The sequence below is a fragment of the Strongylocentrotus purpuratus genome, unplaced genomic scaffold (genome assembly GCF_000002235.5).
Source record: "Strongylocentrotus purpuratus isolate Spur 01 unplaced genomic scaffold, Spur_5.0 spur5_scaffold_6, whole genome shotgun sequence".
In the NCBI taxonomy this organism is placed as follows: Eukaryota; Metazoa; Echinodermata; class Echinoidea; order Camarodonta; family Strongylocentrotidae; genus Strongylocentrotus; species Strongylocentrotus purpuratus.
In genome coordinates this window covers 21,257,187-21,284,642 of record NW_022145612.1, presented here as the reverse complement: position 1 = coordinate 21,284,642, position 27,456 = coordinate 21,257,187, and the positions used below count along the sequence as shown (strand labels likewise).

Here is a 27,456-nt window from a genome sequence, read left to right as displayed (position 1 = left end):
CGTCACACGTGCATGATAATTATTGGCCCATGTAATGATTCATAACATGTCATTTTTAACTCTGCATTCTGTCTTCATCACCAGTCTGAAATAGCCTGGCTTTATTTGTTGGCAAAAGTCTTCTAAGTTTAATTGTTGGATCAGAAACCTTATTTGAACGAACTGTATCAATCTGATAAGCCTCTTCGAGGGAGGAATAAGGTAAAATGCATATTGTTTTTTGATGATGCATGCCACCACATTTAGATTGGGTGCCATCAAATTCTCTGCCATTTGGTATCCGGCCCACCTATAGCTGCTCATGTAAAGTAAATTGCATACTAATAATATGCCTTGCTGCCAATAATTTTTTTAGTGCATTTGTCATTACTGTATTGAAGTTTAAATTGTGATTACTATACACGGCATACAACAAGTATTCTTCTCTTTTTCATAGGACAATGACAGAGGCTGGTATGGATTTTGATTTCAAGAAAGCGCCATCAGCCGAGATGTATGCTAAGATGTTCAACTGTTCTCCTATGGCTCATATTGACAAGGTATGTAAATAAGTCTTGGATGTGATAGTAAAAATAGAATGGTTGAATCAGGCAATATCAAATGCTAGGAGAAAATATAGTGATTATAGACACGTTATTACTCTTATCTGCCCTTCTCACAATTAATTACACATAAGCACAGAGAAGATTGCAGCACTCAACTTTTGCTGCATTTTACTGATATCTTTCATGATTGTGCTTTCACTTTCCATTTCTTAATGCAATTTGGCAAAAACTTTGCCATAAAACAACTTAAAATGGATTAGTCATACATTCATAAAACGAAAGTATCATTTGTAGAAACAGGGATGCCAGTGAGAATTGATCAGAGGGCCTGAAAATCACCTAGAATGAGCTATTTTGTACAAAAAAGCCTCAACTATGGTCTGAAAATAACTCGCCAGGGCCTGAATTCAGGCCATTGCCTGAAAAATGGCATCCCTGTAAAAACACTAATTCATCACAATAATTCAATGTATCTACCAATTATTTACTCAAACGTCACATCCGTGCATGCCCCACCCCAGTACATCTCCCCCTCCCTCTCCTTTTCGCGCAGGCCGAGAGAACATAATTTTAGGGTACGTTTATGCTCAGCTTTTTCTGGCCAGAATGAGGCATCTGTCACGCGTTTAGTTCAAAACACGGTTGCGTTCTTTCTCATTTTTTGTAGAATCGCCGATCCTAAACTCACAAAAAGGTGCGTTTACGATCGGCGACTCTGGGGAAGCATAAATGCACAATCATTTGTAAACGCGTTTAAATGGGGTCAACCTAGCAAGTGCAGTGCAGGTGTGCGAATCAAGCTGCAGACTCTGCACTGCACTTCTCTGGCTCCTCCAGGCATAATTCTGGCTCTGAGCCAGAATCGTGCCTGGAGGAGCCAGAGAAGTGAGCATAAACAGTACACCATGGAACTGCGATTACGATGAGCGTTTCAAATCGCTCATTCTGCCTTCAAAACTGAGCATAAACGTACCCATAGACAGCTATGCCACTCGTATAAATATTGAGGATTTTAACCTTTTTGGCCGGTTTGGCTTGTCTTTGATTCCGGCCTCTTTATAATTGTGATTGAATTGATTACGGTTTCCCGATCACTTTTTGTTTTTTAGGCAGAATATTAAATTTCATATCTGCCCCGCATTTCCTCTTTCGCGACCGATTCACAGACTTTGCACACGCGCAGGTGTGTACGCAATGGGGGGGGGGGGGGGGTGTTGGGGGTTAACCCCCCCCCCCCCCCCCTCATTACTTTTTTTGGAGAAAAAAAATGATGTGTTGCTGAAATGTCACGTTTCTATCATTAGGTGAGAGCTCCAACCCTTTTATTGCTTGGATCAGATGACCTTCGTGTTCCACCCCAGCAGGGCATACGCTACCATCAGATGCTCAAGGCACGTGGGGTCAAAACAAGGTCAGTGCATTTTTTATTCAATGATTATCATGCATTTCATTCATTCAAATTTTACTATCAAAACAGTTCAATAAAAAATTTAAAAAAGCATTTTTGAAGGATGTCTCGTTATAGCATTTTATTCTTGCAGACTTGCATAATTATTGGTAAATGGAAAGTTTAACTTTCAACAATTATTTGTATTGAGTTGAAGTTGATATGCAAGACCTTAATGAAGCATGATCCTTTAGTGATGAGCATTATTAGGTAATTAGCTTTCAAACATTGTTCAATTATGATCCATATATAATTTTTGCATGTATTCTCCTGTGTTTAGATTGCTGATGTATACAGATAACAGTCATCCGATCAACAAAGTTGATGCCGAGGCAGATCGTTTGATGAACATGTATACATGGATCACAGAACATCTCTAAACCTACTGCATGATAACAAAAGACATAGTAAATTTGATGATTTCGCTCTGGAATTCCATTTCCAGAATCTAAAGTTATCTTTAATGATCCCTTTTGTTTACAAATTCAACTCGGTATCGATTTCAGAGTCAAATTTTTATTTGAATGTAAGTTGGAATGAATCTGGTATCGGTTTGTACTGTTAAAAGTGGTCCACCTTGTACCATGTTTTACCCAATTCAGTTTGTAACGCTCTTTTATATCTAAATATGTACAATGATTATATCAATGACATTGCGGTTTGTGCTCTGGAATTCATCGTTTCATTTTGTAGTCGGTTGTAGTTGGTCTCAAAAATTATGCTGCATTTACGGTATTATATTTGTAATTTTTAAGTCTGAAATAGTTTACTAACACTTTATCCGATTATTTTTCTAGTTCTCCTTTTCAGCCTTTTAATCTGTCCTACTCTTTATCTGTCCCTATTATTGTGTAGTCTCCTCTCCAGCTTCTCTTTCTCATTTCTCTACATTCTCTCTTTTATTGTCTTACCAGTCTTTCTAATCTTCTACCACATTTGCCTTATTGCCTTCTGTTACTCGTTCTCCTTCCATTATCCTCTAGTCATCCGTTTCAATCTCTTCTCTTGTTTTTCTTTCTTTTCTTTTTTATATCCTTGATTATTCATTGTGAATTGCCATTTATATTAATCTAATGTAAACATAATTGTATTTTACCAAATCGATTTTTAATGTAATGGTTTTGTATGTATCAATCTTTTGTAAATTCAATTCGTTTCAGCCTCTGACTGCTATTTGAATGTTTTTATCAATAAACCTTATCAAATGTTATGATAATGTGTTATGGAAATATTAAGTTTTATAGATGTACATATAATATGTAAAAGAAAACATTTTGACATGAAGAAATTATTGTTTGTATATGTTGTATTATACCTTACATTTAAATGTTCTTTGTCATTCAGTTATATTATATTTGGAAAAATTGCAGAAATAAGATTAAATCAATCAATCAAATCAAATATTTCACCTCTCATCTGGACAATTTTTGCCTTATGCGTTTGGGACGCAATGAGTAGTACATTTTATATTAATGGCATATTAATTCATGTTATTTGAAATTATGTAGAATTTGTGTCTAATTTATGATCGACACCTTTGATGTGACCCATAATAAGAAACAATTTCTGAAATATTGATTGGCATATTTTTTAGCCCTCAATATAACGATTTTATTTTCCTTTGAGATTCTAGCAATGTGGTTATAACTCAGGTGATGTTTTCCTAGGTTCTACTTTATATACCTCGCTTAAAGTAATCCAATATCAGATGTTATTAAAATAATGTCTCTTATATTAAGTTAAAAATGATACCATTGTTGCTCGTGTTTTGTAAATAATCTACTGTATGTAGTGATTGCAAATAATGTACATTTATGTACCTAATTGTGTGATATGAAAAATACATTGCATTTTGTATATTTATCTACAATTCTACATGGCATTTAATGTTCTCATTTTGCTTGTATAATTTGATAACATTCACATTGGGAACACACACTTACTTCTTGTAAAGAGTTTCAATGATGTACGCGCAAAGGCAATGTAAATATCTGTTTCAGAGCCAGAAGGGCATTATAACTCTTTGTTAAAGTATATGAGTTAACGCCCTTCTGGCTCCAATCAGACAAGAAGGTTTTCCATGAAATTTATTCAAGATGACACTGCCATTTTCTTCCACTTGAAGTGGTCCTGACCATCATTGTTAATCTTTGTGGCTAGTATCCTATGGTGTATGTATTCTTCTAGTTTATTTATCTGCCAACAGCCCACAAAAGGGACACTTGTCAGAGGTGAAAAGTGGCATTTAAGAAAAAAAGGAAGAGGTCCTTATTACAAACGGGAAAAGTGCACTTATTAAAAAGAAAAAGGGGCACAAGTCAAAGTAAAAAAAGGGGCAAAAATGTCAGAGGTGAAATGGGGAATTTCTTGCACCTGAAAAGAGGTACTCAGCAGAGATGAAAAGAGGCACTTATGAGAATGGAAAAGAGGTGCTTACTATAAAGGATAAAGGGCACCTGTCAGATTTTGATAGTGGCAATTATTGGGGGTGAAAAAAGAACATTTATGAGAAGCAAAAGGTGAACTTATCAGGAGGTAAAGGGGCACTATTTAGAAAGGAAAAGGGGCACTTGTCAAAGTAAAACGTGTACTTGTCAGATTTGAATAGGGGCCATTATCAGAGGTGGTAAGAAGTGCTTTGATGTTTTGATGTAAACATTTATTCATTTTTATATATTTTTTCCCATTTGCTATGTTTTCTTTATAATTATACAATTATATATATATATATATCTGTTTTTGAATGTTTCTTTATATGATTGTATGTTTGATGTAACCTTGCATTTTTAGTCTTTGGACTTTTTGACAAGTCTTGAATAAAACCTAATTTGAATTGAATTGAATTCTCGTACCTGAAAAGGCAACTTACCAGAGATGAAAAAGGGCACTTATGAGAATGGAAAATGGTCACTTATTGCAAAGGAAAAGGGGCACTTTGGATGCCGCCTCTGTGTCAGACTATACCTCCATATCTTTAAAACACAATTGATAACTTAATAGAGTTAGAGAATGAAATCATTGTTTGGTTTTATTCAGACACTTATCCATGTCATTGTGCCTTTAGATTGCTCGTTACCATATGGGAGGAATGTGATAGAGGACTTGAGAGAAAGAGCCCCAAGTTATACAAGTGCGAAGAATGGGTAGGCTTATGTCCCACAGCCTAGACACCGAGTGCATGATGTACGCTGTCACAAACATGTGTGCAGTGTGTCGTGCAGCTGCAGATCGTTAGACTTGAATTCGAGTTGTAGAATTAAGAGCATATTTTTTGTGTGTGTGTGTCTCAAAATTTGGTCGATCGGTATTTCGTTTCGTTGGGGGGGGGGGGGGGGGGAGGGGGGTTAAGGTCAGTTTTTTGGGTCACCTATTACCACAATTGTTTTAATTTTTTAAATTTTTTTTAAATTTATTTATTTATTTTTTATTTTTTTTTGGGGGGGGGGGGCACGTATCATTGTTAAAAAGGATAATTATCAGAGGTGAAAAGGGGCACTTATCGCATCTAAAAAGGAGCACTGACCATATATAAAAAGAGGCACTTATGAGAATGAAAAAGGGGCACTAATAGTAAAGGGAAATGTGCATTTGTTGAAAGAAAAGGGGCACCGATCAGATTTTGATAGGGGCATTTATTGGAGGTGAAAGGGGTCTTTAATGAAAAGGGGGAAGAGGCACTTATATGAAGGGAAAAAAACACTTATTAGGAAGGAAAAGGGGCACGTGTCAAAATAATAGGGGCTGTTATATTAGAGATGAAAAGAGCACTTATCAGGAGGAAAAGGGGCACTTGTCAAAATAAAACGAGTATCTCTCAGAATTGAATAGGGTCATTTATCAGACATGAAAATGGGCACTATATAAGAATGAAAAAGGACTGTTTTTCATAGGTGATAGGGGGCATTTATGAGAAGGGAAAGGGCTCTTTTTTAAATGGGGGCACTTATCATAATGAAAAGGGGCACTTATTAGAAAGGAAAGGGGGCACATGTGAAAATATAAGGTGCGCTTATCCGAGTTAAAAAGGGGGTAGTTATTAAAAGAGAAAGGGGCACTTCTTACAAAGAAAAAGGGGCAATCGTCAAAGTAAAAGGGGCACCTCTAAGATTTGAATAGGGTAATTATCAGAGGTGAAGGGGACGCTTAACAAAAGTGAAAAGGGGCGCTTCTCGTACCCGAAAAGGGGCACTTACTAGAGATTAAAAAGGGCACTTATGAGAATGGAAATGATGGACAATTATTGAAAAGGAAACTGGAAACTTGTCAGGGAAAAGAGGTACGTGTCAAAATAAAAGGGGCTCATATCAGAGGTGGAAAGGGGAGGGGTCACTTTAAAAAATGAATAGGGGCACTTTTCAAAGTAATAGGGGCAATTTTTATGTAAAAAGGTCTTACAAAGTTAAAGGGGCACTTTTCCTATGTAAAAAGGGGCACTTTTGGGGTAGGCCTACTTGAAAAAGTGGGGGGGGGGGGGCTATGCCCCCCGTCCCCCACCCCCCCCCCCCCTCCCGGGCGCGCCGCCTCTGATTGAATGTTTAAAATCTTTAAAATGTCAGTTTAAGTTTCTGATTCAAATTTGATAGTTTAGATTTATAAAGATTTTTTTTTCTTCTAAATAATATTCATTTGTTACTTGACAACACCCTTTTTTAAAGGTAAACTCTCGACGACTAACCAGTTGGAAATTTGTTGTCAATCTCGAACTTCGAAGACTCATACAAACTTGAGAAAGGTTCAGTCACAGCCTTAAAAAATGGTGAGTCCAAATGAATTGAGATGCTCTCTATAGATAAGATTGTTTATGATATTAGGATTTAAACAGATTCTACAGAAAAACCTATTTCTTGGCGATCTGTTGTCTGCTTGACTGTCGAGTGCTAGCTAGCGCCTTCCTTTTTTCTTAGCCCTGCTGATGCGCTCATGCACGGGGGACTCGGCCCGTAGCCGAACCCTGGCGCGTTAGCTTTCTCCCAATGATCATGCGATGGGCTCCGGCTCGCCTCATTTTTTTCTGAGGCACAGATTGGGGCTTTTAAAAAAAAAAGAGGTCTTGATTTAACCCTAACCCTAACCCTAAACTTCCCCATAGGCTCAACATGCACCTAACCCCAATCTTTGCCGCAAAAAAAAATAACGCCTCCGGCTCCGGCTCCATAGGCGTGGCACAAGTGGGCTCGCGTTCGTCTGCCTTTCGGCACGTGACGTTTGTTTTATTTTACCTGACTGTAGCATGTGTATGCTTGTTAGTGAGCAGCCAGGAGACCGACGGCTTTAAGTCATATCCGAGGGACTTGGTTATGAGGGTTAATGCCTTTCCAATTAGCCAAAGGAAAAGCACTCCAGCAAAGCATAGATCTAAGTTAGAGAGTCCATAATTGACCTCTAGCGCTGTACTACGTGCTAAGAGGCAGCAATTGCACACATGAATAGTCAATACACATACACACGAATGCACACAATGAATACGATGTGGCTGATCAGCAAGTTTGATAGTAGTAGTAGGGTCTAGTCCCTATAATTAGTAGACTCACGATTTGAATTTTCAATTTATTCTTTCTAACATCGGTAAGTCGAAAAAAATGTATTTTACTGCTATTTCGGTATTAATTGTCACTAAAGACAAGTCACTGATTTTGAGTGAAATCAGTTGAGTTTTGTACAGTGGTGTTTGAAATGTTGAGAATCAATAGAACAGTTTTTAATTAGGCTATTTTTAATACACAGTCTGGAAATGCAGCTATGTGTGAGCCATAGTCAGAGTCATAGTCAGAAGTGTATTCTCTAGTTTTCAGACCCATATTAATTTTGAGATAAATTCTTTCTTCAAATGTGTATACTGAATATGTTTTTATGTTTGGAATGTTGAAGTTTGGTAATTTTTATATTGTGCTGATGCCTAAAACATAGGACACAACTTTTATTGCATAGTATTTTTTCTTAGAATGTATAGGGGTGTATTTTATAAACTATCAAATGAAAATATCTGGGGTACCCATCTCAAGAACAAAAATGATTCACCGGTCACTGTGATGAAATACTCACAATAACATTTTACAAAAAGTGTTTTTATTGTATAATCTACACAAATTTTGAAGTATATATAGCATCTCTTATTTCCTGGAATCATTTTCAATCTTTTTTTATTCCTAATTCATTTAAATAATTGCAGTTTTCCTAAGATTATTTTTTTTTATAATCCAGTGGTATTGCGACTAAGGCTATGTCTTGGCTCCTCTTTTTGCCGATAGTATCGATTTCACAAGATATCTAGCTAGTAAGCTCTTCATGAAACGGTTTAGGAAGATCACAGACATCTCCGTAGTTGGCGGATAAAGTTATGACTGTCTTGTCATTAGTTTCGAGGAACGGGCCCCAGCATGCTGATCTAGATGTAATCTAGTATGTATATCTTAAAATACAGCAATCTGGAAAACGCTAACTTGTGCAATTGTGCTGATTGTACTATGACATTAAAATGCTGAAATGTTTGATTTCATTATTTTGTTTCATTTCAGGATTTTCCATCTGTTGAGAGGGCAGTGAAAGTGTACAGGGAGTGTGCTAGTGCACCCTCTCTCTCTTCTGCTTCCCTACAAAAGACTGGAGACAGTGTGTTTAGTGTACACTCAACGTGGAGCCAGAGAGATCTAGAAAGAGAATGTAACATCAAGTATAGACAGACCCATATTGTGACTCTTGACAGCAATGGACAAATAGGAGATGTCATAGATCCAGGAACCAACACTGAACTAAATTCAGAGTAAGATGAAATTTTGATATGCATAGCTTATTGCATCTAATGTTGCTGATGTTTGTAATTCTCTGTGTTAAAATTTGTTCTCATTGGGGGTTTTAGGCTTCAGATTTTTTTCCTTTTTTCGGGGGGGGGGGGGGGGGGGAGGTGAAGCAGGATACAGTGTTATTAATCTTTTATGGATTGTGCAGTAGTAGAACTGAATGTCATATTTATTAACTCGTGTACTGGCACTTGCCAGGGTAATCCTACTTTACAGTTTTGAACAACTGAATTATTCATTTGATGGTTTTGCGGTTTTCTTAACTCAAGAATGAAAGATGAATTGGTTGAATTATGGCCTTTGTTGAATATTGTTAGATATAAATAAGTTTTGATATGTCACATTCTCAAGAAAATTACAAAACTTTGTAAGGGTATGAATAATTAAGTTGTTAACTGTATACTATACATAAGAAAGCTGATAGTCTGAATACATATTGTATAGGGTTTCTATTCCCACAGCCCACAGGGGATATGTCAATCATACAGAGAGAAGAAAAAAATTGGTGATTGATGCCCTGTAAAATGGAATCATAAACAATGAGAGAAAATACACTCTCTCTCTCTCTCTCTCTCTCTCTCTCTTCTCTCCTACAGACAGCTGGTGCGATGGTCACCTTCCGGAAAGCTCAAAGCTGTGCTGAGGAAAATTAAGGATAAGAAAGGCGATGAGAAACAATATTTGGAGGTGAGTTCTTATCTTTTCTTTCATCGCATTAATACTTTAATTATTTCAATAGATGGAATACTAAAAGAATGCTAATGGAAAGAGCTGATAATATGGCAAGTTGAAATCACTGAAAATATTGAAATAACCACTAAAAATATCAAAAATACTAAAAAGAATCAGACTGCAGAAATTATGATAAATTTTACTGGAAGATCGAAGCAGGTGCTGAGTACTTAATATTCATCTGCCAATCAGTGAAATGCACTTTTATGGCAGGTTCAATCTGATTTAGCTGATCTTTTTTCTGCCATGTTTTCCTTATCTTAACATATTGGATGTCTTTCCCCCTAGAAGGTATTCTGGCCATAGGTTCAATCTATGAACAATTTAAGTACCGGTAGAACAGGTGTAGAACAGGTGTCACATGAATATTCACTTGTGCTACTTATTTTTATATAATAGCAGGAAAGGGATGTTCCTTTGTCTACCACTGCAATCGTTAAGGGTAGAATGAGGAACTGTATATTTTGTCTGATTTCTTTGTCCGTCATGTTCATAGTGATATGAGCATGTAAAATGTGTATTTCTTTGCTTTTTCTGTACATATATTTTTTGACAAGGAAAACTGATCTCCTTTCTTGTTTTTACAGGTCTGGAACAACATTGCAAAGATTCATAATATCAATCTGACTGCCCTTGACAAACATGGCAAAGTGTATGAAGATGGTGGGTAATTTATTAATTATATTTCAATAATAATTCTTTGATATGCTCATTCTGTCATTGTAGAGATATAATCGTACCTAAGTGCTAAGTTGAAAATGTAGGTATTAGTCATATACTTGTGATCTTTGACCTCTTAATCAAATTTGATCAAAGAATGAGGTGACAATATAGTGCAATTTATGAGTTACTTGGGTTCTTTAGATATTTTAAATGGGGGTGCCTGCATGTAATATAAATTTGTTCTCTCAAATATCAGTAATGTGCTACAACATAATTGTGATATCAACTATCACTGAAGCTTAATGTCATGTGATATAAAATTGCATTTTTCATTCTTAACATTAGGAACCAGAGCACTATAACACTGAGTTCCCATAGGACATCTATTTATTCAGATGGTCATATCTCATCCAATACTTAACATATTCAATTGGTTTTCAACATTCAGACATTTTTTTTTATGCTTTTGCAGTCTTTTGGAAAATGAAGAAAAAATTGATGAAATTCTAAAAATAGATATTTATGATGTCACAGCTTCAGTAGTATTGGGAAATTTTGAAAATGGGGTGGATAGTGATTCTTTACAATTTTGATATATTTGGATGCCCCTGTGGATGAATTATAAGCACTAGAAAATTCAGCCCCTAAAACAAATTCTGCTTTTAAGAAATATTGAATATAAAAATTTACCGGTACTCCCGGTACATTTTGATAAATTTCAAATAGCGCCTATGGCCGTACAATGGTAGCTGCGACCATGAAAATCTCAGAATATGTAGTTGTGATATATAATATTATTATATTATATTTTTCATCATCAGGTGAATTTGGATGCTTGGAGTGGTCTAGTTGTGAATCTCAACTTCTGTATGTGGCAGAAAAGAAGCAACCCAAAGCTGTCTCTTATTTTGATAAATCTAAAGAAGGTGGCTCTGAAGAGAATCCTGAAACAGATGCTAAAAAGAAAGATCCAGAAGTTAAGGTATAAATATGTATGATCTATGTTTCCTTTACGTTGGATTTCCTATATATTTTGTTTGCAGACAGGTACTAGGTCACGTTTGGTTCACTGAAAGCAAAAGAATGAATAGAAATATAATCCAAATTGTAGCACGTCACTGTTATTTTGTTTAGTTTTTGTGTAGGTTACTTTGTATATATCTCTTATTTTGATTCTGGTATCAGAAGTCATAATGATGTATTTGTCAGATTCAACCAAATTTAAATTTGAAAATAGTGATAGAAATTTAATATGATGTCCAGAGGAACCTTGCCATAGGGATAACTACATTGTGTTTATTTTTATTTGTTAAAGTTTATTTTCAAAGAAAATCATAAATATGGCTAATAATATATTAATGGAAAGCGGGAAGCATGTAGAAGACCATGATATTCATTATATGTATATCATAAAAATATATGCAAATCCCTCTAATACACATTTTAGAAACACTTCTCAGATTCTTAGAACCTGGAAGTTGACAGTAGCGCAATTTTTTTTTATATTTGTGACATAGTTTAATGGACACTGTGGCGGGCACGCCGTATTCAGTACAGCGCTATGTATGCAACAACACATACAACTACCTACATCTTTGACCCAACAAAGCCAGGTCTAGTCCGTGCAATCTTATGTTTTTTGGTATGCAGAGAAAAGTAACATGAATAGAGTAAAAAGATAAACATACCAGGTAATCTTTGTTTGTTGGGACTTTCCTTGCTTTATGTCTACCTGTTAAATAAGAAATAAAAGATAGCCTCAACATAGCTATAACTTGTCGATCTCGAAGGCAGGTGGACCTTTTCGACGGCAGTGGCGGATCTAGAGGTGCCCGGGGGTCCGGGCCCCCACCCCTGGGGAAAAAACGTGAAAAAAAATATTTATAATCAATGAATATCAACTTAAAAGAGTAAGAATGAACTATGAACAAATTCATTGAATTATCTGCACAAGATCATCATGACCATGAGTCATGTGCAGCGATTCAGATTTGCTTTAGATTTTTACAGATTCATAAAGACTCATCCCTTTTGGGGGCTGGCAAGTCAAAAAATATAAATATAATTTTGTCCTTGGTACAGGGAGACCAGTTTGTCCATCGTCAAGATTGGGGTGAGCTATTGGTTGGGAAGCATTCTCCAGTGCCATGCATCTTAAACCTTCAGACTGGTCAGGTGACTATACCAGAGGGTCTGCCCAATGATGTCTCTGTCGGTCAAGCGATCTGGACTCCCGATGATAGCGGGATAGTGTTCACTGGATGGGAGAATGAGCCGTATAGGCTAGGATTAATCTACTGTAGGAACAGAAGGTAGGAATCATTTTATGCCTTATTTTCGTTCATGATGTTTTTTTGCATGATGAACCATTTGCATTTCATGTATAGAGTAATTTGCTGATTTTATTATTTCTACAGGTTTTGCAGAAATATATTGATACATCAACAGAAAAGACATTCAAATATTCCACTTGTGTAATGTTCTTGCCCCTGCTTCATACATCAATCATTTCCAGTATTACTTGGTAATCATTTTTGTATTTTGCAACTTGGCAAGTTATTTGACTGGCTTTCAATTTTCAGTTCATTCTACCGGTAGTTGATATGATTCTTAGAGTTTATAATTTGTGCAGTGTTTATTTTCATCACAAGTAATGCTTATTTGTATTAAAATAAAAAGTACTTTTGATTGAATGTATTCACTTGTAATTCAATCTCTTCTGCAGGAGTGCCATCTATCATCTGGATCTGTCAAGTCAAACCTGCAGTAAGTATGTGAACATAATGTAGTTTAGATAAGAACATAAACTACAGAAAGCAACCAATCATTATTCTCATATCGTAACTGCCAACCATTCCAATTTTGGAGGAATAACTTCTATTTTCTACCTTCAAACCAGTGTTATGAACCCTATATTCCTCACAATTCCCGAAAACATCTGTATCAAAGCATGTAAAATACACTTTGTTCCTAATTTTGACTTTTTACTGTAGAAGGTTAGCAGGTATGCAGTATATCTTTATTATTCTTTTTCTTAATGATTATTCTCCAGACACCATCAGCATCACAGGTCAATCTGTGAGGTCACCTGTCTTTAGTCCTGATGCTTCTAAACTGATCTATATCCAGAATTCCTGCCATGGCCCTCACATGCAATGTGCTCAACTCATTGTGGTAAGACAGTAGACCCAGAAACATGGTTCAACTTCTTGTACAAAGAGTGCACTGGTTTTTTACCCATAAACATGGTTTCAACTTCTTGTACAAAACATGCTCTAGTTTTTTTTGTGAGCCATTATAAAACAGCTGAGGAAAGTGGTAAACATCATCTCACTCTGACCTCGGGTTATTCTTATAGAAGGCTTACCGTAGATATATATTTGATGAAAGAGTTTGACCCCATGAAGTGGTATTGACCAATCCATAATGCCTAGGTCACATATAAACCGGGCCCCGTACGATTTTCCCTACCCGGCGGCTTGCCGTAGATTTAGAGACCGTACGGGAACCGTCCGATTTTCATTTCTACGGCATGTGTGGTCACATATTATGCGGCGCCCGGGAGGTGCCCGGAGAAAATTGGTCGATTGAAATGCAAGGCGCCCGTAAGGGTGCCGGCAGGGTGCCGACCGGTAACCTTACGGGCTCCGTCCGATGAGCAGGTGTACCGATGGCTCCCGGAAGGTGCCCTGCCGGGGCCCGGCCGGGGTCCTCAAGGCGCCAGGCCGGGTGCCGTGCGGTGCACTGAACTACAGAGTGAGTCAGAAGAAATGTCCCACTTTTTAAAAGTTGTATTGTCTGAAGTATGAATATTTAATCATGGGTTTCATGATATATCTTGATAGAGTTATCCTCCCAGTACATTTAGGTACCATTTTCATTTGAATCCCTGCATGCATCACTGAATATCAGACACTGCCAGATCTCACTTGCGCCAAGTTACTTGGTGAGGAATAAAACAATGCATTGGACAAAGACAGTCAGACACGTGCACACACCAACACGCACACACACAACACACACAACACACACGGTGACAATTATTTCATAATTGCCCCTTTTCTGATTGAGCATTGATTTTTATCAAGATCGCTGAATGTTTAAGTGGCATAACCCTAAAGTAAAAATCTTTCCCTTTTAAACACATTCACTACCACGATCATGTCATCATTGTCATCATCTTAATCTTCATCATCATCATCATCATCATCACCATCATCATCATCTAGCACAACATCCGCCAATACGCACCAAGAGGACAGCGGCCACTCAACTTTTCGTACGATAAGAAGAATTCCTGACAAAAAGTAACAGTTTTGGTAGGCCTTGTCGGGAATGGAATGCTCATTTGTGGACGTGTGCCTGTGCATGTTCGTATATATATATATATATATATATATATATATATGTGTGTGTGTGTAGGGGGGGTGCGTGTATTTGTGTGTTTTTGTCTGTATGGCTGATTAGATAATTGAACAAAATGGCTGTCTTTGTTCAAAACATTATTTTGTTCCTCACCTAGCAACTTGGCACAAGTGAGATCTGTCAGTCTTGTAAAGATTGTCTGATGTTCAGTCATGCATGCAGAAATTCAAATGAAAATGGTACCTAAATGTACTGGGAGGATAACTCTATCAAGATATATATCATAAAACTCATCATTAAATATTCATACTTCAAACAATACAACTTTTAAAAAGTGGGACATTTTTTCTGACTCACTCTGTATGTGTCCTCTGGTATCCGTACCTCCTGTATTTAAATCTGCGTTGTACATTTCGAGATGCCGCCGTGAGGGACCCGCACGGGCAATATTCATTTTAAATGGCCCCCGGACGGCAGACGCCTGTTGTTGTGCATATCACCCGGGACTCTTGAGGGGCCCGTGAGAGCGCCGTAGGGTACACGTACGGAACCCTTGAGCACCGCAAGGCGCCCGTAAATATTTTTTATTAAAATTGAAGAAAAAATTCGTAAGGGGCCCGTCCGGGCACTGTCCGGAGCCCGCACGGGACCCGTAAGGTGCCTCACGGGCCATTTAACGGGTTTTCTACGGGCTAACGGTCAGTTAAAAACACCGGGAGAATTGGCAGCAGCCAACTCAGCACCACGGGGCCCGTACGGCTTAGAAAACTGTCCTGGCGCCCGTAGGAACTTGTCGGCAGCCGGCCGGACACCGGCCGAAAATTCCCAAAATGTCTGTTTTTACTCGCCGTGCAGGCCCCGGAGTGTATATGTGAAAGCCCCATTAGCAATGGAAAATCTCCTATATTATATATATATGTATATAGAAATTGCTGTTGATACCTAGGTAGATGTTAATACATGTAATTATAATATAAGGTTCAATAGTATGATGCTGCTGCTGCTAAATATTTGTTTACTATGGACAAAATATTTGTACATTTGAGGTGGAGTTAGTATACCGTACCTGATATTCTCTGTTGAGAGTTGTATTTTCTTGCATCATTTATATGCCTCCGCCACACGTAGTGAGTACCGGAGACATTGTGTATTTGGGTTGTCCTTCCGTAATTATTCTTGTGAACTTGATAACTTAGGAATGAATCGAGGTTTCATAGTTAAACTTGGTGAGAGTATGTATGACCCTGTAAAGATTACCTGATTAATTGTTGGGGTCAAGAGGGAAAAGGTCAATTTAATTGTGCCAAAATATCTTGTTAGTGCATAACTTGAATATGAAATAAGGTATCGTAGTGAAACCTGGTATGTATTCAAGTAGTCAAAGAGTATGTATATGCCATGTAAATATCATTAGGTGCTGTGGGACCTACTTCCTTTAATCCAATAATTAAAAAATACTGATTATGTTGCAGGTGGAGGCATATTTTCAACTGCCTGGAGTCAACTTTTTTCTAGTTTTGTAATGAAATCTGGCTTTCCTTCTTTTACAGTATCACTGGGAGAGCAAGGAGACAAAGGTTACAGTTGATATAGTTCAAAGACCTACAGGTATATTCTTAGGAGTAGAAAGCCTTGATCTGCCACTTTGAAATTCCTCTTCGTGGTATGATTCACAGCATTAGTATACAGATAATGCACTGTTGCAAATGTGTTAGCGCAGGGCCAGTGCATGAAGTTTAGTCAGTGCACCTAATTAACGCACGCACCCTTCGCAGGGTAAGTGCGTTTTCGATATAGTACTGACTAAACTGAGTGCACTGGAACTGCCCTATTAAACACACAAGCGAAACAGTGCATATCCATATATTGTAAAGCGCTTTGATATCAATCTCATATGAAAAGCGCTATATAAGTAAAAGTTATTATTATTATTATTATTAATATGCAGCATAAATTGTTTGTAGGTTGATTAGTCAACACAGATTAGTTATTCAGTGAGTAAATATGCAAGCTACTTTATTATAATGAGGAGCATTTGACACCCCAGCTACTTTCTTAAAGGTAATACAAAGTTTTGGTATGGGGTCATGAATTTGGTTCAAATGAACATATTGGAAGCATATGCGATCCTACAATATTCAGTGATCGTTGTCACGGTTGAAATTGAGTCTTAAGTTATGGAATTGTAAATAATAAACTCTTTATGTTGTATAGCTCCCTCTCAAGGTCAACAAAATAATGTCTTTTGACTGAAATCGACCGATTGGCTATTTCTGTTTGGAAATTATATATCACAACTACATATTTTGAGATTTTTATGGTCGCAGCTATAACTGTATGGCCGTAAGCGCTATTTGAAAATTTACCAGTGCTCCCGGTAAATTTTGATATTCAATTTTACTCAAAAGCAGAAGTGTTTTAGGGGCTAACTTTTCTAGTGCTTATAATACATCCACAGGGGCATCCAAATATATCAGAATTGTAAAGAATTACTATCCAACCAATTTTCAAAATTTTCCATAACTTTGTATTACCTTTAAGCTGGAGGTAGCTCTTTTTTATTGAATATATTAAATATGAACCTTGACCTAGAGAAAACCCTTTCGTTTTTAGCCAACAGCTACTTCCTGGATCAGTTGCACTATGTTACATTGATTACACTATACTCTCTGGGGAGCAAAGAAAAGAGAAGAAAAAAAAAAGAACTGTGTAGAAGTTCATTTACTTATACATTCAACAGATAAGGTTGAATACTATATTTTCTTTATATCATACATTCATTTATTTTGTTTTTTTAATATTGAGAATGGATTTAATATACCATAATATCAAGAGATATACTCATTGGATAGCATTGGAGATACAACAATGAAGCAGTAAGATAGGAATTTAAATTTGCATACATATCTTTGTAGTAGAGTCTACTGGAATTTTATGAAACACATATTTCTTTTAAGGGCAGATTGAAGGAAGCAAGAGAGTTTAAATGAAATTTATTAAACAGAAATAAAGGGGAATGTTCTTTCATATTTTATTTACATGTATTTAAAATACACACACACACTTCATCATGGGGTAAAATGTCATACTATGTCCTCTCTTCATGTAGATAGTTTGTGCCATGTAATCTTTATAATTTGTTATTCCTTGGGCTTTATCTTACAGAAGGGAGGCCCTTCCCTGGTTTATACGTTGGCCGTTTTGAGCAACAGTGTTGGCTGGACAATGAGACTATCCTTGTCAGCACTGCTTGGAGAAGTAGTCAGGTATGATACAACAGTCACAGGTGCTAATCATTGAGTTCAATGTAAAGTAAAAGAACATGTTGGCTGTCATTCACGGATACTATGTCCCTTTTGCAGCCAACATCACATTCTGCAGGAATTATGAATATGTCATGTATGTCCTATCTGTGAAAGACATTTTCAAGCCCCTTTTTTTATAGGGAAGTTCTAAATTAGTATTATCTTTCAAATGCCGTTGGAATTTAACCTTTACATTTTTTCGGCCTGCAAATGGGACATAGTACCTTTAAAGGCTTTTTATCATGAACAGAAATTGCTGAAATAAGATGCAGGTATTGGATGTGGTATTTCATCCTTTATCTTTAGTGAGGTATGATTTAACATGTAGTTCATCTCAAAATTTAGTGAGCAAACTTTATGATATATGTTTTATTGTAGTTTATTTATACAACTCTCTTGATGTGGAAATTAAATGAATATTTCTTGGACTTTCTTCTCTTCATGGACTGATGCCGTGTATATATTTGAAATTAAATATAAAGGTCATTCTCATTTTTCCTCAGACAATTATTGCAATCAATATCTGCACAGGAGAAGTGACAAGACTTACTAATGGCCCAGATTTTGGTAGTTGGATGTTTTGTGACATCAAACAAAGACTTATTCTTGCATGCAGATCATCACCAACCCGTTCAGCTCAACTGGTAAGCTTAAAACTTTCTTTTGTTGGCACTTTGTCGTAGTTTATGTTCATGCTTACATTTTCCTAAACTGGATCAATTTTGAGCTTGCAAAATGTGTAAACCAATGTGTTCTCATTAATTCTATTTGTATACCTACTAGAAACATCAAGTTTTAGGGTTATCCCCTGTCCATCTGCTCCATCTAATGTAGTATTTGTATTACAATTTGAGGCTTGAACTTCCAACTTGGTGGATACCCCTACAACATTAGAAGAAATTTAAACCAAAATTTCATAAATGCTATTCAGGAATCTTTCTGACAAAACCTTGGAAACAAATCATCTTAATAGTTTTATTTCTGATTTATATGTAAAAGGTTGTAGGTGTAATACCTCAGGAAGGAGATATATCATGTATCAACTGGAAACCTTTACATGAATCTAGTGTGATCCTGTCAGATGTAATCTGGTCTGTTATTACACTCAAACCAAAAACTGAGCAAGGTGAGAATGCTGAGAGTTCTGCTTCTACTCTAATTACATTTGTATCATAATCATTGTCACAACCACCACCAACACCACCACCACCACCATCTACACCACCACCACTACCACACCACCACCACAACCACAACCACCACCAGTACACTGTATCAGTCAAAGAACCACCATTTGGCATTAAACTGTATGCACATAGTAGATTTCTTATAATTATAACATAATCTTAGCATTATCATTGTGTGATTATGTGATGAAAAGCAACAAACCATTTGTTATTACAAGGTTTAGAGACCAACCCACATGTTTGTTAAATCACAGCATTGTTCTAAAATTATACCTTAATATTAAATCTTATCTTCTGTTCACCTAGTCATGGAGAGAACAAAAAAAGTGTATGTTTTTGTGTTGCTCTATTTGTTTGTATTACAGGTAGTGATATTGATTTTGAAACTATCATCTTGAAGCCAAAGGCAAACTCGGGCAGTCAAGAGAAGAAGCTTCCTCTCATTGTGTGGGCTCATGGTAAGTCCTAGGTTAGATCATGTAATTACTAAATATGGCTGAAGTTATTAAAGGTAAAGACCAGTATTGGAAACGCCCCCATTTCAAAAAATAAAATGGAAGCTCTTATTACCAATCATGTAAAAGAATGTGTTTTGACTAATACATGACAATAAAAATTTTGCTGGGAAACCGCCTACTAATTGATATATTTTGTAAATTAGTTTATCTATTGGGATGTAAGAGATATTACATGTGCGTAGTCCCATATACATCTTTCTGTGTACAGTGCTTGTAACTTTACCAAGACTGGGCCAAATTTCTTATCATTTCGATGATTCCCAGAACCTTGCAGTACACACCAATACTTATATTCTAGATGATCAATCTTTTCTGATCGATTCCACAACGTTTCTTTCACAATGCAATCGCATGACCAGAACTGATCTTTAGCTTTAAAGTGCTGCAGTTTTAGCACGGTCTAGATAAGCATATATGAAAATGACAGCTACTGTTATTTATAAGTATGTCTATCAAATGTCCAATCATTTTTCTACATTTGTGATTATGTTGCTGTTTTAAAAAGGATAATTTTATGTTTGAAGATCAATAAATATATCAAATAATACTACAAATTCTTGTGGGTAGCCATATTTGGTGGACAAGCAGTATATCAGCCATTTCAGTAGGATGTGAAAGGTCAGATTGTTCAGTCTATCACTAAGGATTTTAAATAAGGTAAAAAATGAGAATGTATCTTTTGTGCTATGCTTTACAGAAATTGTTGACCTGATATTCATTTATGAAGTGATTTCAGTCATCAAGAAGTCTGTGTTTAGTAGTAGTTTGTTTGTTTTGCAGTGCAGTACACTTTCATTATGTCTCATATTTTAGTTTTTGAATTTGTTGAATTTGCAACAAGGTTTATGTCTGAAAGGTATTTCAACATCACACATGGATACAGAACAATAATTTTTAGAAGATTTTTAAAAATCAGGTAAAAAGCTTGTATCATTTTGCCTATTTTTGAAAATTTTTGTTTAGTGTGTTTTATTTTGACATGCTAACCTGGTCAAATCAGTTTATTTAGTTCAATTTCTGTCTCTTTACAGGGGGCCCTCATTCCGTATTCAGTACAGGCTACCTCCTTCTTCCTGGATTATTCTGTCAACTTGGATTTGTTATCGCCTGTGGTAAAAATATATTTATTCTATCATCTGATCTTGGAGGGTAGTATACTACTATCTCATCAGTATTTTTTACATTAAAGTGCAAATTGAGATGATTCAAGCAAGAAAGAATAAATCATGCAGATTCCAGATTTTTTTTTTCCTTGTTTTTTTCAAGAGAGTGACAAAGAGTTCAGAAACTCTTCCTTAAAGAAAAGGTTGAGTTCTGGGAAGAGGTGAAAAAGAATTTGTGAGCGTTATCATCGTTATTATGCAAATGTGGAAGAACATCAGATAAAAAATGTTGCCTAAAAAGCATGGCTCTTCAAACGCTTTAATATTCTATATATTCATGCAACAGCATAAAAATCCGTCCCAATTTTTATGCCACATGTTCGTGTAGTCCATATACTTATTTCTGTGTACAGTGCTTGTAACTTAACCAAGACTGGGCCAAATTTCTTATCATTTTGATGATTCCAGAACCTTGCAGTACACTACACCAATACTTGTATGATCAACCTTTTCTGATCGATTCCACACCGTTTATTTCACAGTACAATCGCATGACCAGAACTCAACTCTATCTTTAAGATTTTGTGGAAAGCTATGGTGGAGACAGAAATCAGTTAGGTTGGCCTAAATGAGGAGATCAAATGCTTGAGACAAGAAGAAGTGGAGGAAGTGTCATCATGACGTGAAAGTCAGTAACCCCTCGAAAGAGAGAAAATGCTGACTTAGATAATTGATGATGAACTTGTCTGTCAAATTGCATATTTTAGTACTTCTATGCATACTCTAATACCATAACATTATATGATCACTTGTGCATGACTGAATTAGTCTATTTTTGACATATTTGTGTGTGTGGCAGTTGGTATTAAGGTGACTGTCACTTTGACCTCCAGATATGTAAGTTAACAATTTTAAAAATACTTGTACTTGGCACTATGACACTCGTCCGAACTTTCTTGTCCAAACTTTCTCATTCTTTCCATTTTTCTTGTGCGCCTCGGAATTGCATTGTCTAGATAGACGGCGCTATACAAATACCTATTATTATATTTATTATTATTATTACAATTGTTTTGTTCTTTATTCTGCAGTCAATTACCGAGGTTCAATAGGGTTTGGGCAAGCCTCCATCGATTCACTCCCTGGCTTTGTTGGAACCCATGATGTGAAAGATGTTCAGGTGAGAAAGTTCAGTTGTTGGTTATATGTAAGAGTGCAGGATGGAATATACACCTTATCAACAAGCACATTATAAGGTAATGGTAATTGTATCAGTAATTGGAACGGTAATGGTAGTGGTAATGGTAATTGTAAATTTAACTGTATTTGTAATTGTAATGGTAATTGTACATGTAATTGTAATGGTAATTGTACATGTAATTGTAATGGTAATTGCGATTGCAATTGCCTTTTTTGCTGCTTACAAAATTTTAATGTAACGTTTCGGGTGATCATAATATAAACAGACAGCAGATGAAACTAGTCAAAGAACTAGGTCTTGCAGATATCGAACAAGCAGCAGTGTTTAATGGCTATTGTACAAGATCTGTGTCTGATAAACAGAAAGCAGCTGAAGCAGTGATACATGTAGATCAAGGTCTTGTAGAGAGAGAGAGTGTGTAGCAGTGTCAGAGGTCTATTTTAATTGATTGTACAAGTTTTTGAATCACTCTATATTTGTGTCTGATCACTCCAGGCAGCAGCAGAAGCAGTGATAGAACAAGGTCTTGTAGATCGAGAAAGGGTAGCTGTGTCTGGTGGCTCACATGGTGGTTTCTTGTCTACACACATGATTGGACAGTATCCAGTAAGTTATTCGAATTGGATTGAACTTCTGTGCACATAAGTTTTAGGTCTATTTTTATTGCACAATTACAGAATCCTATTCATCATGCTTTATGTAAGAGTAAATTGTGCTCAACTCAAATAGATAGCAGGTGTGAGTGGCTGTAGTTCCGTCATGCAAGCACAATGAGGTTCCAGAGAAAACCGATATTATCTTTATATCATACTGTAACATTTTACTGCACGTACATCTGTGCGGCGTATGTGCTCCTCTGTTAAATTAAGCAATGTTATGTTTATCACCATAGAGTAGCTACAGATATATGTGCTTGTAACGATGTTCATCCTTCCTCTCATTTGCATATTCACTACTCATAAATGAATACACATATGTGAATTTAGCTCTTAGTTTTCTTGATGATGATGATGGCTTCTAGTAGTGCTCATGGTGTGTGGTATTATTGTCCCACAGAATTCAACTTATTTTTCAGTGAATCAATTGATATACTGGTAGTTATTTTTCTTTAATTTTTGAACTTTTGTAGGATTTTTACAAGGCATGTATAACAGGGAATCCAGTCACTAATCTTGCAGGTAAATAGATAACATTAAAATATCTATCATTTCAAGGAAACCTTTATTTGCCCATGATAATTCAGGTGATTTCAATTAATCTATTAAACAAAAATCTGTGCTGTAGGGTCAGTCATTAAGGTCATTAGGACAATATTTCTAGCTTTATACTGACTACAGAATTTTTGTATTTTTGTAGGATTTTTACAAGGCATGTATTACAAGGAATCCAGTCACTAATCTTGCAGGTAAATAGATAACATTGAATATCTATTATTTACTATTTTTGCCCTTAATAATTTGGGTGATTTCACGTAATCTAATAAAACAAATGTCTGTGCTATAGGGTTAATTTGTGTATGCATTTAATGACATAAGGACAATGTTTCTAGCTTACTGACTGTACAGAACCGATGGCCGATAGTATGGTCAGGATATACACATAGTCACACGAGAAGGAAAAATAATAATATCAATCAAGTAATACGATTCATTTGTTGATGTTGTACAGGACACATTTCATGTAAAGTTCACCCTTTTTATGCACTTTCTTGTAGTGTTTACATATGGGAATGCTTTACTAATTACACAACCATTACCAACATGTAGTATGTATGTGTATGAGATGTGAGTAAAATGAAAAGAGAACTTTTGTGACCAGAATTTATTTTATTTTAGGAGAGGATGTTTTAAAGAAAGCATGGATTAAAAAATATTAATAATTTTGTTTTTGTTTAATCATGTAAAGATAATAATGAAAGAAAAATATTTACTAAAACAAATAAATTTGCTTGTTTTTCAATTTCACGTTCAATTGTGTTGAATAATGTTTTATCCCATTTTCTTTTTTCCAGCCATGCTTGGGGGTACAGACATTCCATCTTGGTATGCTGATTATCTTTCTTATTTCTTGTTACGTATTCTTATTTCCAGATAAACTTTTCTGTGGAGATATACCAGACTTGTGAGTGAAGAGTCATAAAGAAACCATTCCTTTCCCATATTAGGATAGAAAAGAAAGCTATAAGGCTGCTTAAGGCAGACAGGGCTAATGATATTTTGTGAAGATATGAAATTAGAAAATGAAGAATGTGTTTTAGACCTAAATTGTGATCACACAATCAGATGTATTGATCTTGTTCCACTATGCCAACAAACAACAGCAAGTTTGGCAGTGATGGCTACTTACATATGAGATGATAACAGTCCAAATATTAAAGAGAATTGGAATACCGGTGTGTTGGCTCAGTCAGTACAGCGTCTGCCTCACAACCGGGAGGTCGTGGGTTTGAACCCCGGCTGCATCATACCAAAAGACGTTAAAAGATGGGAGTTGCTGCTATCTTGTTTGGCGTTTAACAATAAGGGATAGAGCAATGTCGATCTGGCGCTGCTCAGTGGCTGCCGGGCTCACGATCAATTGGGCAAAAAGAATTTCAATTTTCGGTTTAACTTAATAAAATTTGGAGTGGACCATGAAAGATTATTATTATTATTATTATTATTAATACACATGCATGATAATTTATGTTGGACCATGTCATGATTCATATCAGACGTACAGTATCCCCACCAAGCTGCGAAATTGCATTTAAATAATATGCCTTGCTGCCAAAAATTTGTCCAAGGCATTTGTCATTAATGTATTGTAGTTAAGCAAATATTGTAATTATTACATGGGAGTTTTACTCCTATTATTTAAAATCTTGTCAGAAAATAGATTTGAAGTATGCTGTCAGCTTGGTATGTTTTAGATTTAGAGCACTTTTTAATCGGTAATCATTATCAACATACCACAAATATTCTTCTTCTCTTTTTCTTAGGACAATGACAGAGGCTGGTATGGATTTTGATTTCAAGATAGCGCCATCAGCCGAGATGTATGCTAAGATGTTCAACTGTTCTCCTATGGCTCATATTGACAAGGTATATGTAAAGAAGTCTTGGATTTGGTAGTAAAAATAGGTTGGTTGAATCAGGCAATATCAAATGCTAGGAGGAGAAAATATAGTGATTATAAGACACACTCTGGAGGCTCGTTCAGAATTGACGCTGTAAACACCTGCAATGGAAAACTGTGCGGTTTTATCACGTGTTAATAAATGGCAACTGTGTGCAACAAAGTTCCCAGCGCATATTCAATAAGGTCTGTGTTTAAAAGATACAGAAATGACCGCAAGTATGCAACTTATATTTGACACCTAGATGTATTATGTTGAAAAATGTCTATAAATACAACTCGCAGGAAACAAGAAACGTTGCCTTTTTATGCAAGTGATCTTTATTTACATGTTTTAGTAACTTAAGAAAAAACTTCAAGGGGGAAACAGACAAATCCTATAGTGGCTGCTAAAAACAAGTTTTAATTAATTATGATGTGTTGCTGAAATGTCCTGTTTCTATTAACAGGTGAGAGCTCCAACCCTTTTAATGCTTGGATCAGATGACCTTCGCGTTCCACCCCAGCAGGGCATACGCTACCATGAGATGCTCAAGGCACGTGGGGTCAAAACAAGGTCAGTACATTTTATAATCAAACAATTTTTTTTACTTTCCTGGCAGTTGAAAGAAAAGAAGAAAAAAACAAACTGTTTTTTTTCCCCAAAAAAAATTGTTTCCATTTTTTTTCTACAAAAAGCAGTAAGAGAAAATGGACAAAAACGAAAAATCTAGAAAAAAAAATGCAAACAGACCGTACGTACGTCCCGTTCTCGTGATCGCGTTATCTGAAGAACCGATTGATGGATTCCTGCCAAACTTTGGTCATGTATGTATCTTGCAGAGCCGATGAACTGATTAGATTTTGGGGTCACGAGGTCAAATGTCAAAGGTCACAGGGCTCATTATGTATGCAAAAACAGCTCGTGATCGCGTTATCTGAAGAACCGATTGATGGATTCCTGCCAAACTTTGGTCATGTATGTATCTTGCAGAGCTGATGAACTGATTAGATTTGGGGTCACGAGGTCAAAGGTCAAAGGTCACAGGGCACATTATGTATGCAAAAAGAGCTCGTGATCGCGTTATCTCAATAACCGATTGATTGATTCATGCCAACTTAGGTCATGTATGTTACTTGCAGAGCTGATGAACTGATTAGATTCTTGGTTCATAAGGTCAAAGGTCATGGGCTCATTATGTATGCAAAAATAGCTTTTGAACGCATTCTCATTAGAATTGACAGATGGATTACTATTTAACTCAGGACATCTTGCAGAGCCAATGAACTGAGTAGATTTTAGGGTCATGAGGTCAAAGATCAAAGGGTCATATATGTATGTGATAAATTGCTTGTAATCACGATATTCTGAGAACCTGTTAATGGATACAATTGAACTTGAATTTGAAAAATTTCTTCTGTTTTGGTTTGTAAAATTGCTCTATGACGGAGGCATCATTTTCAACTGCGCGCAGTCAAAGTTCCATCTAGTTTTATATGTAGAACTTCTTGAAAAATATCTTATGTTAGCATTTTATTCTTGCAGACTTGCCTTTGCTATTTGGATATGGGTTTAATAGCAAATGAAATGTATTTTACTTTCAACAATTGTTTGTATAAAGCTGCAATGAAGTTAATTTGCACAACCTTAATGAAGCCTGTTCCTGAAGTAATGAGCATTATTAAGTAATTAGCTTTCAAATATTGTTAAATTATGATCAATATGAAATTTTTTGATGTATTCTCCTGTGTTTAGATTGCTGATGTATCCAGATAACAGTCATCCGATCAACAAAGTTGATGCCGAGGCAGATTGTTTCATGAACATGTATACATGGATCACAGAACATCTCTAAACTTGAAGCATTGCTCCTGTATACATCATGCAATTATCCTGATTAAGAACGACAACTTTAAACAATGTTTTCTTGAACACTCCAGTCAAGAGAAAATTGACTTTTTAACACTGGTATGTCATTTAATTCCATTTAAGATTCAATATTACGATGAGAGCTGATAATATCGAACTTATCCTAAATATAATTTTTGACTGAAAAAATAAATTGAAAACAGCAAATAAATAATGTATAAATTTTGAATAGCAGATTAATGTGCAATGAGAGATAATTGAGAAAATCAAGCTAGTCTTCTAGATTAAGGGGCTAAACTCATGGGCCCGTATTCTGAAGTCGTGTCTAACTCCTGTTTAACTAAACAGTTGTCTAAGTCCTGTCTAAGTCCCGTCTAACTTTAGACACAAAGTCGTGTCTAACTTTTTTGGTATTCTGAAGCCGTGTTTAAATAAAGTTAAACACGAAGTCCTGTCTAAGTCCTGTTTAACTTTAGACAACTGCGAGGGGTTGTTTAAGTCCTGTTTCAGGGCGCGATTCTGCTGCTTTTCAACATCGACGGTACACTCTACTTGCTGACCCCGAACTTGCGGGGAAGAACGATGGTACGTGCATTCTCTAAAATTTCAAATACGTTTTGCAGGATT

General features: G+C 36.1%; 2 protein-coding genes across 6 annotated transcripts in view; both read left to right on the top strand.

The window, feature by feature from the left end:
• The window catches only part of LOC577307 (acylamino-acid-releasing enzyme), a 36,786-nt gene extending 33,637 nt beyond the window's left edge, over positions 1–3,149 (top strand). For both annotated transcript variants that reach the window (XM_030972520.1, XM_030972519.1), the window contains 3 exons: positions 437–539; positions 1,850–1,956; positions 2,273–3,149. In XM_030972520.1, coding sequence (XP_030828380.1) covers positions 437–539; positions 1,850–1,956; positions 2,273–2,372 — 310 coding nt within the window. In that variant the 3' untranslated portion in view covers positions 2,373–3,149. The remainder of the gene's footprint in view (positions 1–436; positions 540–1,849; positions 1,957–2,272) is intronic.
• Positions 3,150–6,652: 3,503 nt separating this feature from the next.
• On the top strand, positions 6,653–26,838 carry LOC577370 (acylamino-acid-releasing enzyme). Of its 4 annotated transcripts, none has more exons than XM_030972517.1 (21): positions 6,653–6,748; positions 8,508–8,752; positions 9,386–9,476; positions 10,109–10,184; positions 11,006–11,166; positions 12,267–12,496; positions 12,910–12,950; positions 13,237–13,358; positions 16,100–16,157; positions 17,715–17,815; positions 18,358–18,498; positions 18,854–18,980; positions 19,407–19,499; positions 20,591–20,671; positions 21,754–21,842; positions 22,359–22,469; positions 23,220–23,268; positions 23,954–23,984; positions 24,844–24,946; positions 25,430–25,536; positions 26,716–26,838. In XM_030972517.1, the coding sequence occupies exons 1-21, from the start codon at positions 6,746–6,748 to the stop codon at positions 26,813–26,815; spliced, it is 2,160 nt and encodes a 719-aa protein (XP_030828377.1). In that variant the 5' UTR covers positions 6,653–6,745; the 3' UTR covers positions 26,816–26,838. The 4 variants fall into 4 exon arrangements, with proteins under 4 accessions (XP_030828377.1, XP_030828374.1, XP_030828375.1 ...); XM_030972514.1 differs by lacking the exon at positions 23,954–23,984 and adding an exon at positions 23,875–23,905; XM_030972515.1 differs by lacking the exons at positions 23,220–23,268; positions 23,954–23,984 and adding exons at positions 22,993–23,041; positions 23,875–23,905.
• The last annotated feature ends 618 nt before the right edge of the window (positions 26,839–27,456 follow it).